Source organism: Phalacrocorax carbo, chromosome 4, assembly GCF_963921805.1.
Source record: "Phalacrocorax carbo chromosome 4, bPhaCar2.1, whole genome shotgun sequence".
NCBI classification, from domain to species: domain Eukaryota; kingdom Metazoa; phylum Chordata; class Aves; order Suliformes; family Phalacrocoracidae; genus Phalacrocorax; species Phalacrocorax carbo.
In genome coordinates, this window is record NC_087516.1 from 20,883,682 (window position 1) to 20,900,026 (window position 16,345).

The 16,345-nt window shown below is 38.6% G+C and overlaps 1 protein-coding gene across 2 annotated transcripts in view; it reads right to left on the reverse strand.

The window, feature by feature from the left end:
• Window positions 1–276: 276 nt before the first annotated feature.
• The window catches only part of SEL1L3 (SEL1L family member 3), a 41,669-nt gene continuing 25,600 nt past the window's right edge, over window positions 277–16,345 (reverse strand). The window contains exons 15-24 of one of the 2 annotated variants that reach the window (XM_064449246.1): window positions 14,315–14,491; window positions 12,505–12,632; window positions 11,775–11,858; window positions 9,303–9,393; window positions 9,109–9,193; window positions 6,817–6,926; window positions 5,418–5,545; window positions 3,658–3,760; window positions 3,490–3,562; window positions 277–2,189 (exon numbers count right to left, since the gene is read on the reverse strand). In XM_064449246.1, the coding sequence (XP_064305316.1) occupies window positions 2,023–2,189; window positions 3,490–3,562; window positions 3,658–3,760; window positions 5,418–5,545; window positions 6,817–6,926; window positions 9,109–9,193; window positions 9,303–9,393; window positions 11,775–11,858; window positions 12,505–12,632; window positions 14,315–14,491 (1,146 nt within the window). In that variant the 3' untranslated portion in view covers window positions 277–2,022. The remainder of the gene's footprint in view (window positions 2,190–3,489; window positions 3,563–3,657; window positions 3,761–5,417; window positions 5,546–6,816; window positions 6,927–9,108; window positions 9,194–9,302; window positions 9,394–11,774; window positions 11,859–12,504; window positions 12,633–14,314; window positions 14,492–16,345) is intronic. The other variant, XM_064449248.1, reaches the window with a different exon arrangement.

Below are 16,345 nucleotides of genomic sequence, written 5' to 3' on the forward strand. Positions count from 1 at the left end.
TGCTTTCTGCAAGACCTCTGGGCTTACCAGCTGACCCTGCCAACTTTCAAATGCATCCTGTTTTCTTTTATTAAGTGAGAAATGTAAAGGTGAGAAGAGTCTTAAAATATCCATGTAGTTGCGTTAAGGAGTTTGATGCAACCAAAGTTAGTTGCACAAGGTTTTGCAACCCAAATAATGCTGCTGATCCATTTGCAATGGATGCCAGCAGCACAGCATACAGCCTCAGCAAGCCAACAACTGCTTAGGATGTAGAAGTGAAGATCCTTTTTAACAAACACTGCAAAATACTTCGTAGACAGGCACACCAACTTATGCGTAAAAAGCACAACAAAATGTGTTACATGGCCTCTATATCCAACTGCACTAAGAACAAACAGTACTGTTTGGACTGTCCTTGCTGAAATTAAATTAAAAAATTGTAATGTGCAACACAATTCTCCACATATATAAGCTTGTGTGTGTGTGTGTGTGTGAAGCTTCAATAGCTGGATTCCCCCCCAGCTTACTCAATGGAACTGCTGTCTCAAAGTAACAACTCCAAACACTTTTGAATTTTCAGTTTTCTGCAAGAGAAATATACCCTCATGATACGTGTATACCTACATTTATATATGCATATTAATCTCTCTTGAAGGTTTTTTTGGTTTTTTTTTTTTCCTCCTTTGAATTAATTAATTTCATACTGAAAAATTCCACATCTTGACTGAAAAACAAAACCAAAACTCTTCCAGGTCTGCTCTGTGAGAATTGCTTTCTTTGAGGAATACAGCAAGGTCGATTGTCCCATCTGAAGCTAAGAAAACAGACACCTAAATAATGGTATTGAGACTTTGCAACAGCAATTTGTTATTGTTAAGAGAGACTTTAATCTGACAGGTGCTTTAAAAAAAAAATCCTTCATATACAGGCTGAATTAGAAAAATATTTTTATTTACAGGAGTAGATAATGTAGTGCAAGGAGAGTGGATTTAACCCTCAATAATGCATAGATTGATGCAAATTATAGCCTGTGATCTACACAATTTGCAGAGGTGCATGCACACCTGCTTTAAAGGTCAGACCTTTCCTACAGCCACTTCCTTACCTGACAGCTTTAAATCAGACAGAAGGCATTTGCACGCCACACTTATCCATATATCCCATCTAACATTTACCAAATAAACTGTCATTAAAACAGGTGTCTTTAAGAGTTACTGCAGAACATGAAATGAATCCTTTCCAATGTTATCTATCTAAGAATCAAAAAATAAGTTGTTCATTTACTTTGTGTTACCTGTTCACACTTATCTTCCCTAATGAATAAGAAAATAGACTTTCTTTGGCAGAGCAGGAAAAATTAACTGTTGTGTCTCCCAGGGAACTGCTGACACGTTGATGTTTCGAGGGTTAGTCAGCAGAACTGCTATGTTATGATCATATTGCAAATCTTCCTGGTGTGTTTTTTTTTCCCAAACCACTCTTCACATCGAAGAGTTAGGATGGAATATAAAATGCCAAAAAAGTAATTGCTATCACTGCGTGTACTGAAGTCCTGGCAGGTGTGCCATGGAACCTGGAAACTGTTGGTGACTGGGTTTCACGTTTGTATTGCTTCCATGCTACCAACTCAGAAAACTCTGGTAACTTCACCAATAAAATAAGCTGAAATGCAGTAAAGACAATTTAATAAGACATTAGGTATGCAAGTAAAATTTCTTCTTCATCAAAACCAGTGGGAGGTTTGCTCATTCTTCAATGAGGCAAAGACCCTGCATGTTCTCCTCCAGTCCTTCAATGAAATACAGTATGATCTTGTGTTGGGTAGAGTGAGATAATCTGATTTATCTGTTTGGAGTGTTAAATAAATTGTAGAGATGTTTTTTCTCTATAGTAGAGAAATTAATCAGTGAATTCCCCTACGATTTTGGCTGTTGGACTGCATTATTAATGCCACTACTAGGGCTGGTTGCCAGTTCTTAGCTTTGTAGTTGTTCATATCTCTTCTTCCCGGTGGAACGTCAACCTGAAGAAAACTGCACTTCAGCTCGTAACAAGAGGATTCTGAGGGTTTGAATCCTGCTGTGCTAAATTGTTTGAAAAAGAAGATTCATCTTGCTGTACTAGTCTGGTAGCATCCTCGTTGGTATGGCCTGAGGAAGAAGGTTCATCTGACGATGGTTCTGATCTTGTTCCCAGAGAATGATGGGCTTTGGAAAAACATCAAAAGAAATTATTAAAAAAAGACCCCACTGTGCCTAGTAAGTCTATTCATCAATATTTAAATATTATGTGGATATAAAATCACAATATAAAGATAATACTCAAAGGTTATGAAATATCAAAAGAAGAATATCTGTAACTTTACACATATGTAGTATGATTCCCAAGTTACATCAATTATAGCTAGCAAGAAAGGAAAGCAGGATTTCAGAATTCTTTCCACAGTCAGCATATTATGCACAGCTACATGTCTTAAATGCTGTCTAAGAATTATAAAATTCTAATAATCTTTTCATATTTTTAAACACTATTCCCTATAGTGTGGGTTGTCAATGTGGAAAGTAATTTTTTTTCTGTATCTTATTACAGAAGTATGTCAGAAAACAGCGTTTTCTGATACAGGCTTAAGCTGCCTACTGGGGTTAAACCACAACATAATAAAATGTATTTAGTGGAAGAAATTCTTTTCATAACTGGTAATATCCGTTCTACAACTTTCTGATCAAGATCCTGTCTTGCAGTTTAAAGTGAAACGGTTGAAGCTGGTGATGCTTTTTAAATGATGACTCATTATTTTTGCATCTGATGGTAGGGGTTTTTCCCTCTTTCTTGAGCAAAGTGGTTCTGCCTCTGATCTCTCTTTCAATACAGTGAGAAAATAATGGGAATTTTAAAAGACTGAAGTCTGGCATTTGGTTTTCTGTCCCTTAATATTCTCTGTCCCATCAGAACAGAGAAAATATAGCAAACCCTTCTGGTTTAGGACATGAGGAGTCCTGTGCTGATTGAATTGCTGAAGTGCTGATTGAACGCATTTACTGATTTTGCTACTGGTCTGAAGAGGCTGAACTGCCTCCTTCTAAGTTACTCAAATGTACCAGCTCTCCGAACCTCACTTTTTCTCCTACCTTGTATCTGAACAGATCCAGTCATATGAAATGGAACACAGTTTCATCACATATTGCAGAGACAACATATGAAATCAAAGCCATATAATTAACAATACTGCATGTTGAGACAAGGGAAAGACTATCTTATTTCCAGTCATAATCTACTGCAGTTAACGTTTTTGTTACGAATCTCCTTTATCAAAGGAAATTCTCCAGAAACCAATAGGTTTAAACCTACATCTCGCTTCGTCCACCCCTTTCAAATGATCAAAAATGACTTGTGTGTCAAAGTTGTTGCTGTTCAAAAGCAGCTCTTCCAAATCCTGCTTTTAATTTTGAAGTTCTTACTGAAATAAAAAGATCACTCCTCTTCAGTTTTACCACGAGAAATACTTACCAGATAAAGACTGAAAATACTGCACCGTGAATGCAACCAGAATCGATAAAAGAAAGGTTCCCATGAAGTAGATCTGTGACAGTAAGTTTAGAAGCATATATTAGAGCAGTGTAAAGCCAAGGTAGTGCTCCCAATGAACTGTGCATGTACCAAAGGAGCAATACATACCAGAGTAGACTGTAAAATATTGTTCCAGAAAACTCTCATGTAAAAATAAAGCAATGCTAATGAGCATGGACTAATTGATTCTTGGTTACTATTATTCCAGCACCTACAACAAGAAGATCAAAACAACTAATTAGTCCTGCTCTACAATTTTGTGGCATCTGTCATCTGGAAATCTCAAGTGTGTTTGCAGCAAACCTCAGTAACCCAGAAAATAAGCAGATAGTATCATCACTATCTCATGGATGGTGAAGTAAAAATTCATAGAAATACCAGATTAACCTCATTAAACACAGAGTACCTTACCCTAGGAGTATATTTTTATTTTCTTATTAGCCAACAATGGGTCTAAGCATCCAGGCTACCCTTGCCAAGCAGTCACAGTACAGCGTCGTACCCAAGATACTTTGTTCTAACTAATGAGAACCAACAGCAGCAGGACTTGATTCCAGATTAGACATCCAAAATCTGCTTGCCTATGCAGGAGACTGGTGCCTAGACCCACTTCAGAGTCAATGAAGTACTACATGATGTAGTCAGAGCTTAAAGAGCGATTTAGCTGACTAGCTACAAGGTATCTGTTGTGGGGTGAGCCGAGTTGCTTCTCAGTTCCATCAGTCAGGACTGCACCAGCTAGGGGAGTTTAGACAGCTAAATCGCAGGCACCTATTTTAAACTACAATTGACTCTTTTCTACCAAGCTGAGGAGGGAGGTGGGTGGGTATAAAAGTCTGTGCCCTTCTGGACAAACGTGTATGATGATAGGAAACCCCTGCAGTGCTCTGGAGTTATTCTCACTGCAAAGCAGATGGATTCAGCCCAAGTGAAGGCAGAATTCAGACTCAAGCTTACAACCCCAGATGGAGCAGCTGGTCCAGAAGCCCTATTTATCTGGCTGGTAATTTCATGTGGAGTGGAGGTAATTTAGGGAACAAGTTCAGGCTAGCTGCAGTGAAGAACAGTTTCAGTGGATTGTTGGTGAATTGACAAATGAGGTTTTAACGTTGATGATATCTCCACTTCTTTGGGTCACACAACACTCAGTAGAAAACCAGAACATAAACCACTCATTCTTGGTTCACAGCCTCATGTATTAACCGTCAACTCCTCCTTTAAATATCTGAAAGGCAAATCTACAAATCCACCAAATATCGTGTAAGCTTGCCATTCCCACTGTGCTTTTCAACACGTTGCTTTACCCAGGTAAAGGAAACCTAAGTTCTGTACCAGAACCAGAGGTCTCTAGGTGGTTTGTGCATGAACAGTGCTGGCACAGGCAGTTCAGAGAGCAGACCTGTAACCTTCTCACATATCTAATGTTCTGTGCCAGGATGTTCTGGGGCACAGTGCGAGCAGAAACAGGCTGGAACTTTTTTGCAGAATAAATAGGAAGGACTGCTATCACATACTTTTAAATTCCACATTAAAATTATGCTATATTTATCATGAAAAGATTGTTTTGGACAGTATACAAATTGTCAGTGCCTAACTTAGGAACTTAAATACACAGAATTGGAAAATATCTCCTGGATCATTAAATCTAGTCCCTGCTGTTTCAGGTAACCACATACAATCACATCTCTAAAACAGGCATAAACTGAAATATATTTAGGCAGTTTAAGCATTTCAAGCATGTTGAGCTTAACCTGCCTTAAATCATACAAGTGACCAAAGTTAATAATTACAGGAGTTGCTATTCTCCCAAGTAAATGCTACTCACATGGAAAAACAGAAGATGCTGATTAGGGGGAAAAAAAACTCACCTGTAATAAAGTTCCTGAAGAAGTGAAGTATTACTAGAATGCAATGCCCGATCAATTTCCAAGTGATCCAGGATGTAGGAAGGTATGGAATTGCCCTCTTCTATGACAAGGGCCAAATTAAAGAAACCCTAACAATAAAAAAAGTATACACGCTTTTTAACCATTAAATTTTCACATGTATATTTAAAGTCTAATATAAGCATTAAGTATCTAAATAATTATAACGGTCTTCTATAAATTCATTTAGTATAATGTGATCTTGCTTGAGTAATTACAAGAGCCTTCTCTCCTAACCATATACCCAGCTAAATACTGAATCAGTGTTCATTTGTTGTGACACTCGTTTGGAAAAAGATCTGAGCTTTCTCATTTTTTATTTGCTCTTTAAACATAGCCACATATCATACTGTAATCTTTTATCTACTAGGGAAATTTAGACTGAAAGCAGAAATGGATTCCTGTTCTGTTACTGTTAAATTCCCCTCCACCTAGCTCTGTAAATCCATAGCAATCTGAATAGTGAAACTGAGAGCAGAAATTTGCTCCACACAATTTAAATCCTTAATCTTAGAGTTTTGACAAGTCTTAGGCAACCCTATGTCTTTTCAGAAGCACGAAGATGAACACACAGGAGATGTATTACGGGATTCTCCATCAGTTAGGCTTTCATACTTTAAAGAACTGTTTATGCCTCTCTTCTTACCTTTGCTAGTTTAGCAGTAACGTTTTGTCCCAGTATCCTCCAAACAGAACCCAACTATGCTACCCTTAATAAATTCACAGACAAGATACTGTCTGGGGACATTGTCATAGGGACAGGGAGAACAGAATATTGCACCCAGGACACTTCAGGAGGGTCTGAGGGCAGGACACTCAGTGTTGAAACATTCCATGTCTTTGGTAGTGTGACATGGTGTATCTTTTCATTATAAAACATTTTAAGATTAAGCTTTTGTTGGTGGAGTGAACAAAATTCACCCTAGGATTCACCGAATATACTAAGGGAACCGGACCGGTTGTCTTATTTCCTAAAATAGCAGGGGGCAGGACTGGAATAAAACTCAGCAGTCTGTTAATTCTTCCCCTTGTAGGAGCAAAAATACCAAAGTCATAACAGATTAAATTGTGTCAAGGTAGGGTAGCACCGGATTAGGCCATTCACCTTTATCTTTCAAAACAGCCTAACTCTAGGACTGTCCATCTATGCTAGGTTTACCGTCTATTACCATGAAACAGCACCTACCTACTCACAAGGTATTTTGAAATAATTATAACTTATTCTAGCAGGTCTCTTCAGTGCAGAAGTAGCCAAGCAGAATAACCAGTCTCATGTGAATGAGGATTCTTGTTCTAAACTTTGATTTTTTTTTTTATAAACACATTACAACTGCAGACCCACCTGTGAATCTCCCTCTAACGCAGCTTGTGCGTACATCCGCATTGAGAGCTCAAGGTCTTTAGAGTGGTTCTGGTAACCATAGTAGTAGAAATCACCCATCTTCAAATAAGCTGTGGAAGACACCAGAAGCAGATCATTTAGAGTACATGTAGAGATAGAATTAACCAACTATTACTATGATGGGGAAGTTAATAGTAATTCTATTTAAAGCAGCATCTTAAAAAAAAAAAAAAAAAAAAAAAAAAAAGCTACCCTGTCTCTGGTTGTCTCTTTGGCTACCTTACATCAGACTGACTATTGAAAATATTTATACTGGCTGAAATTTCTCATGGTTTCTCTTTAATGAATTTAGTGAATGATATTGCTACTTTTACAAAAACTAAGACTTAGCAACTTTAATACTGTTTTCCTTCTTCACTTGCTGAATCTGTCTTTGGGCAGCCTGTAGCCTTATTATTCAGGTTATCCCTACTAACTTGATAAGCCTTAAAAACATGCTGTCTAAGTGCTTGTTCTGTACCTGTCACTACGGTACAGAACCCATCCCCAAACTTACAGAACTTTGCTCATGATAATTAATTAGTTTCAAATCCAACCCAACCCAGGACAACAACAGGTGTAGAATTTTCCTGGTCTAGAAGAAAGCAAAGCCCAGCAAATACTTTACAAATATCTTTCTGTGATATTGCACAGTAATGAAATGCGTCAACAGAGTGGCCATTGACCCAGACACAAATAAGCGTAACATCGCACTAATCTACGCTAAAGATTTTAAAAACTCCCATGACCATGTCTACACTTATCTAAGTTTTCCCCAAATGGTTTGAAACATTTCTACACCTTGCCTTGTGCATCTACGACAGCCACCTAGAAATTCCACCTGTTTTTACAGTGGACTGTAGCAGAGCTCTTCCAGGAAGCAAGTCACTGACCCAACAGAAAGACTACATGGACAGGCTGGCACAGATGCAGAGTGAAAGGCCATGAACTCTGTAGTGAATCATCAAGAAGAGAGTTCCCCTCAACCCTACCAACTGTGTCATTCCAGCCTTGGCCCAGAGAGCACTCCCATAATAAGCAGTGGCACTGAGGTCACCCTGTGTCGCATTGATAAAGTAGCCCTGGGAATCTCTGCTGCCAGGGTTAGACTCTCCGCCCCAGGCCCTACACTGGGGATTTGATCCTCCACTGCTGCAGAGAAGGATCTGAGACAAAAGCCCCCTCATGTTATTCATGTGAGGAAGAGATAAAGTAATAAAATCCTTCCCCTGTTGAAGCCAGCAAGTCTCTCCTTTACTTGAATGGAATTACAGTCTCACCCCATGAGTCTGACCTTCAGAATCTTCTCTAATATAAGATTGTACCAGTGGATCTGCCAAAGGGTCATCCAAACTGCGCCTTGCTAAGGCATCTACAAACTCCCTGTGAAAGCTAACAGGGTTTGTCAGCTCCTGCGGCTTCAGGCTGTATCAATGTGGTATCCAGTTTCCATGCTGGAAACTGTGTATTTAAATGAATAGCTTGAATTATTTTTACACTCCACTTTTCCACGTGCTTATTACAAAGCACTTAAACCTTCTTGTGAGACAATCAGATCAATGTTTTAAAATACTGAATAACTTTTTCAAAGGCACCAAAATGACTTAGTCACTAAAGCCATTTACCCATAAAGATGTAGTAAAATTTAAGGCTGGAGGAATGTAACCTGTATGTAAATAAACCTTCTGTTCCAGAAAGGCTTTTTTTTTTTTTTTTAAACAGAGAATCCTTTAGTTCCGCAAGATAAGCTGCGCCAATGTTGATAAACTCTGTACCCTAATAGAAAAACTCATAATAAATTAGACAAGGACTCTTTAACCTTCATTAGTTTCTCATGACTCAGTTATGATATGGAATTATATTTGCTTTTGGGTTTTCTCTTTGATAAACTAAACAGCATGAGCTCCTAAAGTCTACTGCTATTTTTTTCCCTTAAACCTTGAGTCAATTGCACAGGCTCCTACATATCTAGCCCCTTTTCAGAGCTTAGCTTTTTTATTTTGTTTTATACAAATTTCATCCATGTTATGCCATAAAAAGGAAATTCTCAGAAAAGCTGTGCTGAAATACAACACTTAAAGTACTTTTTTTCCTCCTGATATTCCTATCAAAACACTGAAAAGGAAACGTATGATAAGCAGTGATTACTCTTCCCTTAACTTGCTCACTCCCATGGAAGTTATAACAAACATAGTCTTTGAAATTAAAAAAAAAAGGTAAAATTAAAATTGAAAAATAATTCCTTAAGCATACCAAATGAGGGTGCATTGACTTGAGAAACAGAGAAATTGTAGTATCTCCAAACACAATCAGTTGCTAGGTATTTCCTTGCTAGGTCCTGGAAAGAAAACAATAGATCCATTCATATCGCAGATGAGAGATTAGGATCACAGCATTATTAACAAGTGTTCCTTTCAGGATAATGAGTTGTGAATACTTTTACTTACTGGTCTTTCTTCACAGATGTGTGCTAAATTTGACTGTGACACTTCAATCCCAGTTTCAGCTGCTAGAACGTAATGCAGCAGAGCTTCATGCCTAACGTTTGATAAAATAAATTAGTGAAAAACCTAACAAAAATAACATGCCTTTTGATATAGTTAAAGAAAACCCCAACTAAATAAGTTGATAAAAATCACCTAAGAGCACAATTTTGGCAAAGGTTTAAAAGCTGGCAAACCCATGCAACAGCTACACCTACTGGCAATGCTTGGTGTAACAAGCCATAGTGAAGCTCAAGAATTTAGTGTTTTCTTCTCTCTTAGGTTGAAGCTAGATTGTCTCCAGTGTGCCTTTACTCCAAGCGCAAGACTGATGATAAAGTTGAATTGTTATTAAGCTCAATTATCTATTTAAATGTTTCAGATAAAACATTCTTAAAAGACTCTTACCTTCTCCACTTAAAAAACAATCTGTAATTAACTTAGCTGTGTATATATCTGTCAATCATTCCTCTGAGTTCTTCTTTGGTATGCTTTATACTGTTATTTCTACGACTTGCCTTGTCTTTTTAGACTATGGGCTCTTTGGAGCAGGAATTGTCTCTCATTATATTTGAATGTGTGAATAAAATACAGTCTCAGTCCCTCTATGGGCTCTAGGCACCTCACTGACGGTAAAGCAAGTAATAAAAGCTAACTTTACATTTGCAGTATAGCAGTTCAGTATTGCAGTACAGTGGTACAGCACTACTTGTGATTCCAGAGGAGAGCATCTCCTTCATGTTCTTTGTCACTCATCCACTCAATATTACAAAGACTAAGCAAGCAAAATTAAGAGGAAGTCTTTAAAATCATGTTTGGTTTTAAAATTACAAAATTAAAAAAAAAAAACTTGGTGAACTTTTTTCCTACAAAAGCTTCCTATGAAAGGGTCATGTTTCCAGTGATTTTCTCCACAACACAAAGCTAAAACCATTGCAAGTTTCAGGGTCCAATGGTTTGTTTAACTGGAAGTAAATATGGTTAAATATGCATTTAACTTCAAGAGTAGGTGCTTAAGCAAAGAAACTTTAAATGAAAATGTGAAAGTAGTTGCCCTTACAGAATTAGCTGGTGTTTCCCAACTGCTTCTGCAAGAACAGAAATTCTTCCTTGTACTTGCCCTGTAAAAACATCTGGGACAATGGAGACCTGGCACCACCACAGAAGAAACTCAGGATACCTAAGCTGGGAAGTTTTTTCTTCTGATCCTTAAGTCTCAAAGGAAACTACATTTAAGGCCTTTAAATCAGTTTCTGTAGATCTAACTACAAGGACTAACAGATGTGTAGAACATGTGGCTGCTAACACCAACAAGTGAGGAACATGTATTATTTGGTCTGTTTGGCAGTGTAACAATTCACATCTGTGCACAATACAGGAAGAAATATTCAGAAGCAAAGATTTCAACACGAACATACTCCTAAAACCAGAGCTGACTAGGACCAGTATTTATAAGTAACTACCCATACACTCCCAGTCACTGGCATCTCAAGTGGGGCTCCAGCAGATATTTCCTCCTAGCTGTTGAAACCAGACCCTCTGGGATCTTAATGCTCTACCTGTCACATGCGCAGGACTTCCATGTGACTGTAAGCAGAGTGAGCTGGGTAGAGTCACAGGATTGTACATTAAAACATGCCACAAAAATATTAACTTAGAGTTTTTCTGTGTTGAAAAGTGAGGTCAAGTCTCAGGAGAAACGTCTGTGATGAACTAATAAAAAGAAACAGCTCCTAGGAATGGGTTATTCCAGAACAGTCCACTCATAGTTTCTTGTAGATCATCTAAGCCCAAAGCACTAATTAAGTACTAGGCAGGGGGAGGCTGCAGGACAAAACGAGCCATTGTCTTAATCACGTATGGCAGTCTGATGCCTGCATGTACAGTATCTGATGCTTTTGCCTACAGGTCGCTGAAAAAATGGAGCATTAACCTGGAGGCTATTTTGAAACCACTTGGTTGGCTCACTGGATATCGCAGCCTCCTATTATACTTTACAGAAAAGATAATATTAACCATATACAAAAGAACAAATCTAATCAACCAACCTGAGTTTTCATGACATGGAATTGCACAAAAGAGAGAAAGCAAAGTATGGGTTTTGGAACAGAGGGAGTATTAAAAGTGAAAGGCATTCCTCTGTCTAATCCAGTGCACATTACACGCTACAGTACTACGGGCTGAAAATCACAGACAGCAGATACAGCACCATTTCACTCTGCAAACTCCCTCTTTTTCACTTGATTCTGTCAGAACTGTTGAATTATGCTTTAGGTCAACTCCTCCTTCCCTTATGTAAATGGGAGTTTTGCTACTGATCTCAGTGTTGCTGCTTTTTGTGGTTTTTGAGGTGATGGCCCAATGTTAATTATTTTATCATACCAAGAAGTAAGTGAAAAATAGAAAATGAACTTGAAGAGAACAGAACAAACATACCACGAAAGTTCTAGATAAGCATTGAGAGCTTTTCTGATGACATGACCTAAGTAGCCGTTCTTCTCTGCAATGTGTTTTGCCCAGCTGTAGAAAAGAACAAACAGTAAAAAATGAAGAGCTGTGCTCCAGTAATGTTATCCCAACTCACACCAACTCAAAGGACACAAAAGGATATGGGGTCACCTTCTGACTGTCTGACTTCTTCCATAAGGCAAACTATGGGATTTCACAGTAATTGCTCCATCAGTCTTGTCACTGTTGACTGAATGAGAACATTTTGTCCATTCATCTCCATGAGCATATCAGAGACATCTATGTTTTTTCTTAGCAAAATTGCCCTTTTTTTTTTTTTTAAGAAAACAAACATAAGTTAATCTGTGCTGTAACTAATTATCTCTTTTTTTTCTTCATACAAAATACCAGTTCTACCACATCAGGAGCCTGGTATTTCTTGAAAATCAGACAAGCTTTGCTTTGTTAGATACAGCCCCTCTGAATTGTTCCAGAAAAAAAAGCACTAAAACTACTCAGCATCTCTCAAAATCTATTGGTCATTTAAATAATACACATATTCATGTGGATCAAACTTTACTGCAGAAGAACCTTTTGTCGAGGAGGTAAGCACCACAAAGGACAAGGTATTCAGACCTCAGACTTAAAAAAATCACGAATAATCAAAATAATCCCACCAGAAATATCTTCTCCTTTAACAAATGGTTTCATTCCTTACATTACAGCTTTTTCTGGATCTCTAGGGAAGTCTTCCATATTTCCTGTGATGTAGTACAGAGAACATCGCAACGTCCCTTCTATGTGTCCTCCTTGGGCAGCTTTATAGAAATAGCGTGCAGCAACTGTCTGTGAGGAAACAAGACACAATTAGCAAATCTGCATTATTGATGTTTCTTGAGTTTTGTTTCCTGGGACTCATCTCATCAAATGAATTAAAAGAGGCAATTGGCTAATAAGGGCGAGCCAGTTTAACTACTTTTAATGTACTTAGGTGAACTGAAGTAATTTCTTCTAACTTTTTAATAATTTAGGTTGGAAAAAGGTTTTGAAAAACATAAATTTTGATAGTAAATTGCATGTCAAATAGAAAAGTGTCTAAAAGTGTAACTAACATCTGGTAGCATACAAGTCTTGTATGCACTGACAAAAGTAAAATTAGTTATTCACTAGTAGGGAGATTAATAAGGAATCCTGGAGAAGTGACACAGAACGGGACTTTTACACTGGCCATTCCCAAGTGAAGGCTGGGGAGCAGTGGCAACGCTCAATATGTCCAGCAGCGCACAACCGCAGTACTCAAGCCTCCAAAACTGGCTTATAAAAGATAACACAGGCTGAGCAGACAGGGCCAGGGCTGCAGAAATGGGAGGGCTGTGTGACTCTCCATGTTTTATACTCAGAAACAGTAATCTGTAATGTAAACCAAAGCAGCACACAGCCTGAAATAATTTATTTAATGAAATTTTTAACCATTGATATATGTTTTCTGTGGTTGAGCATGGACTTGACAGTATCCATCACAGCCATAACAAAGTACTTCTTTTCCCAGGAAACCTGGGCAGTTTTAGGTGCACTGTTATAATCAGTCTGCTCCAAAATGTGTATTTTGGTCCCCGGGGAAGAAAAATGTGTTTGTCAAATGCATGTGTTGGTAAGCACTCCTGCTGCTGGCATCAGAAATACTCGCTGTCTGGAGTATATCCAGATTTCAGAACACAAAGGCCAGACTGGAAACATCTTTTAGCTCCAAGCATGACGTCTGCTTGCATTTATTACAGCCTAACTCACTATGTTTGTGCTGTTGGTCATGAACTACCTACACAGAGCATTTTCTGCAAAGTTAATTAAAAGAAGTACAACCAAACCACACCCTTCCTATTCTTATTCCTAAGTAGAATTTCCCATTCCTAGGTAGAGCTCTCTTCCTAAGGGGAAAATAACTTTTCTCATTGACATATGCAAAGTTACGTAAATTGACTGTGTCACAGAAAGGAAAATGAAAATAGCACAATTTATCAGGACTATGTTAAACAGTTATCTATGGAAGTCTGGCTTGAAGGTGTTTTACTGCAGTTCTGAGGTTCACAGAACCTATGTGAACGTAGCAGAGCTGATTACAAGTTCAGGGACAAGGTTCTGCTGCTTTCGTCTACTGTGGAAAGCATCCTTTCCCTAGATCCTTTCCAATCTAAAACTGAGAGAAACTGGAATGATCACATGATGTGAGAATACACACTATCCTGGCCAGTGCCACTGGAAGCAGGAAAGCACAGGCAGTCCCTGGAGCTAAACCTGCACCTGCTTTGTTTCTAAATTAAAGGAACACAAACCCACGCATTTAAGTATGACTGAGATATTTGAGTAACATCTCTCTCTAAACAATCTGACTGAATTCCCCAGTAGCACTCTTCTTTGTAATAAAAGGTATCAAAATCAATCAGAGTGAACAACAGCAGTCTCAAGAATGAAGCAAAAACTTCTAAACTGGGCCCATATATAAGAAATAGTACTATTAAATATTTACTCACTTGATTTCTACCAGGTACTCCAGGGTAAATCCCATCTAAATAGAGGACACCAAGGTTGTATGATGCATCTGGATTTCCCAATTCTTCAGCAATTAACCAGTGTTTAGCTGCTTTTCTGTAGTCTCTTCTAAAATTGTGGTAATACCAACCCAATCCATTCACTGCCTGGGGCAAGCCCTTAGGGAAGGATAAGAGCAGTCTCAGGTCACTCATTTAATTCTGCTTTGGGTCACTTCGCAATTCCAACCTGCTGCTCAACTTTGGGTGCTCTCATGACCTTGCCTATCTAGAGGTCTGGTACAAGGATCGAGCCAAAGTTACACTGATCTGGGACTGAGGGATATAAAGGTTTGCTGGCTTTTTTCACACTATTCTTCCTTGTGGCCTCATGCTGAGAGCAAGGAATACGACTCCAGTGTCACCTTGTTCTATAGAGTCTCAGCCATGTCTGCATTCAGATTTGTACTTGTTGACCAGAGCAAAAACAAACTGTGACTGTTCTTCACCTGGTTCCTCTGCAAAGCCAAAATGGGACACCTATTCTTGTGAACACCCGGAACTTGGCTGACAGGATTGGCAATCAAAAAACCTACATCTTTTAAAGTAGAACATTTCCCTAAGAATAAATGGGAAGCAACAAACATGGAACTTTGCCATGTTGTTTTCAAAATGTATTTGACCAACACCATACAGATCTGCTTAAGACAGTGCTACATGCTATTACTAAGTTGCATCTTTGCATCGATGATTATGGATCAAGAGAAAAAAATCTTATTGTTACAGTTTTTATTTTGGTTGCAGTGAGTCACCATCTCCTTGCATAAACTGGTGGGTCATACGGTGGCTGTAAGTATGCCAGCAGTTCAAACTACTCTGTACCAATAAACATGAACATGCTATTTACTCTTACTTTATAATGTACGTTTAATAGCAACCATACCAGAACAGTGACATAAGGTAAAAACTACCTAAAAAAATCTCGGTGCACAAATACAAGTTATTTGCTTGCTACTGTTGGCTTCTACACTGCACAGGCTCCTCCTCTAATCTCTGTAGAAAGAGCTGCATGCTGCTAGCACTTACAAAGGCCCTCTGGAAAAGGATTTCTTTTCCTTTCAAATTTGAAAAGTGTTAACTAGCTCACCCATTAAAATGCAAAAGCAGTCAAACTTTTCAATAACTATGGTGTTATTTTTGTACAGAAAAAGTGCACCTGAGCATAGAAACATAAGTATCTGGATTCAAGGAGAGTAAGGAAATTGTTGTCTCTAGGGTGCCTCCTGGAATCTATTCCTCAGATCCCAAGTCAAGGGAATTTTGATCACACTGTGAAAACCACTCAGTTTATTCAGGCCTTTCCCAAACAGGCAGTAGAACAGGTAGACTTTCCTGTTTCAAAGGAATGACAGAACCAGCACAATTCTTTCCGGATGGTGGTTAGCACTGAAGTCCTATTGTCATTATCAGCAATTTAACTAGTTCAGGTTCTAGAGCTAGGAAGGTACTCAAGGTCTAGGTACTCTCTTATTTTTATGCTAGGGACCAGAGTGAGGCTCCTCTTTTCTGTGGTGCCAATGTTTCCCCCCTGCTATAGAAAAAACAGAAAACTTTGGGACACCCAGGTCTTCTCCCTGAAGTAGAGAAGAGCTGCCAGAGAGAGCACATACAGTCTTTCTTCAATCACCAGCATCCCCTGAAGGAGTTCTAACTCTAAGCAGAGAGAACTAGCCATAAACCACCACAGCTCAGGGATGGTGGTACAGGAAGCCACCAGTCTTCCACATTCAGGTCCTGTGCTGCAGGAATGCACCATCACTCAGTGTGGAAGTACAATGCAGACCGTGGTCTTTACTCTTTTTCACTCACATTACAACCTAAAGATGCTCTGTTATTATAGCAAAGCCTGCTGGCATGGATTTTCCAAGACGGCAGTTATCTCTGCCTAACTCCGGAGAGATCACCATGTCAAAAGCTCAAGCCTGGTAGACACTCCTATGAAAAAACATACCTAGTACAGTCTAGAAGAAAATG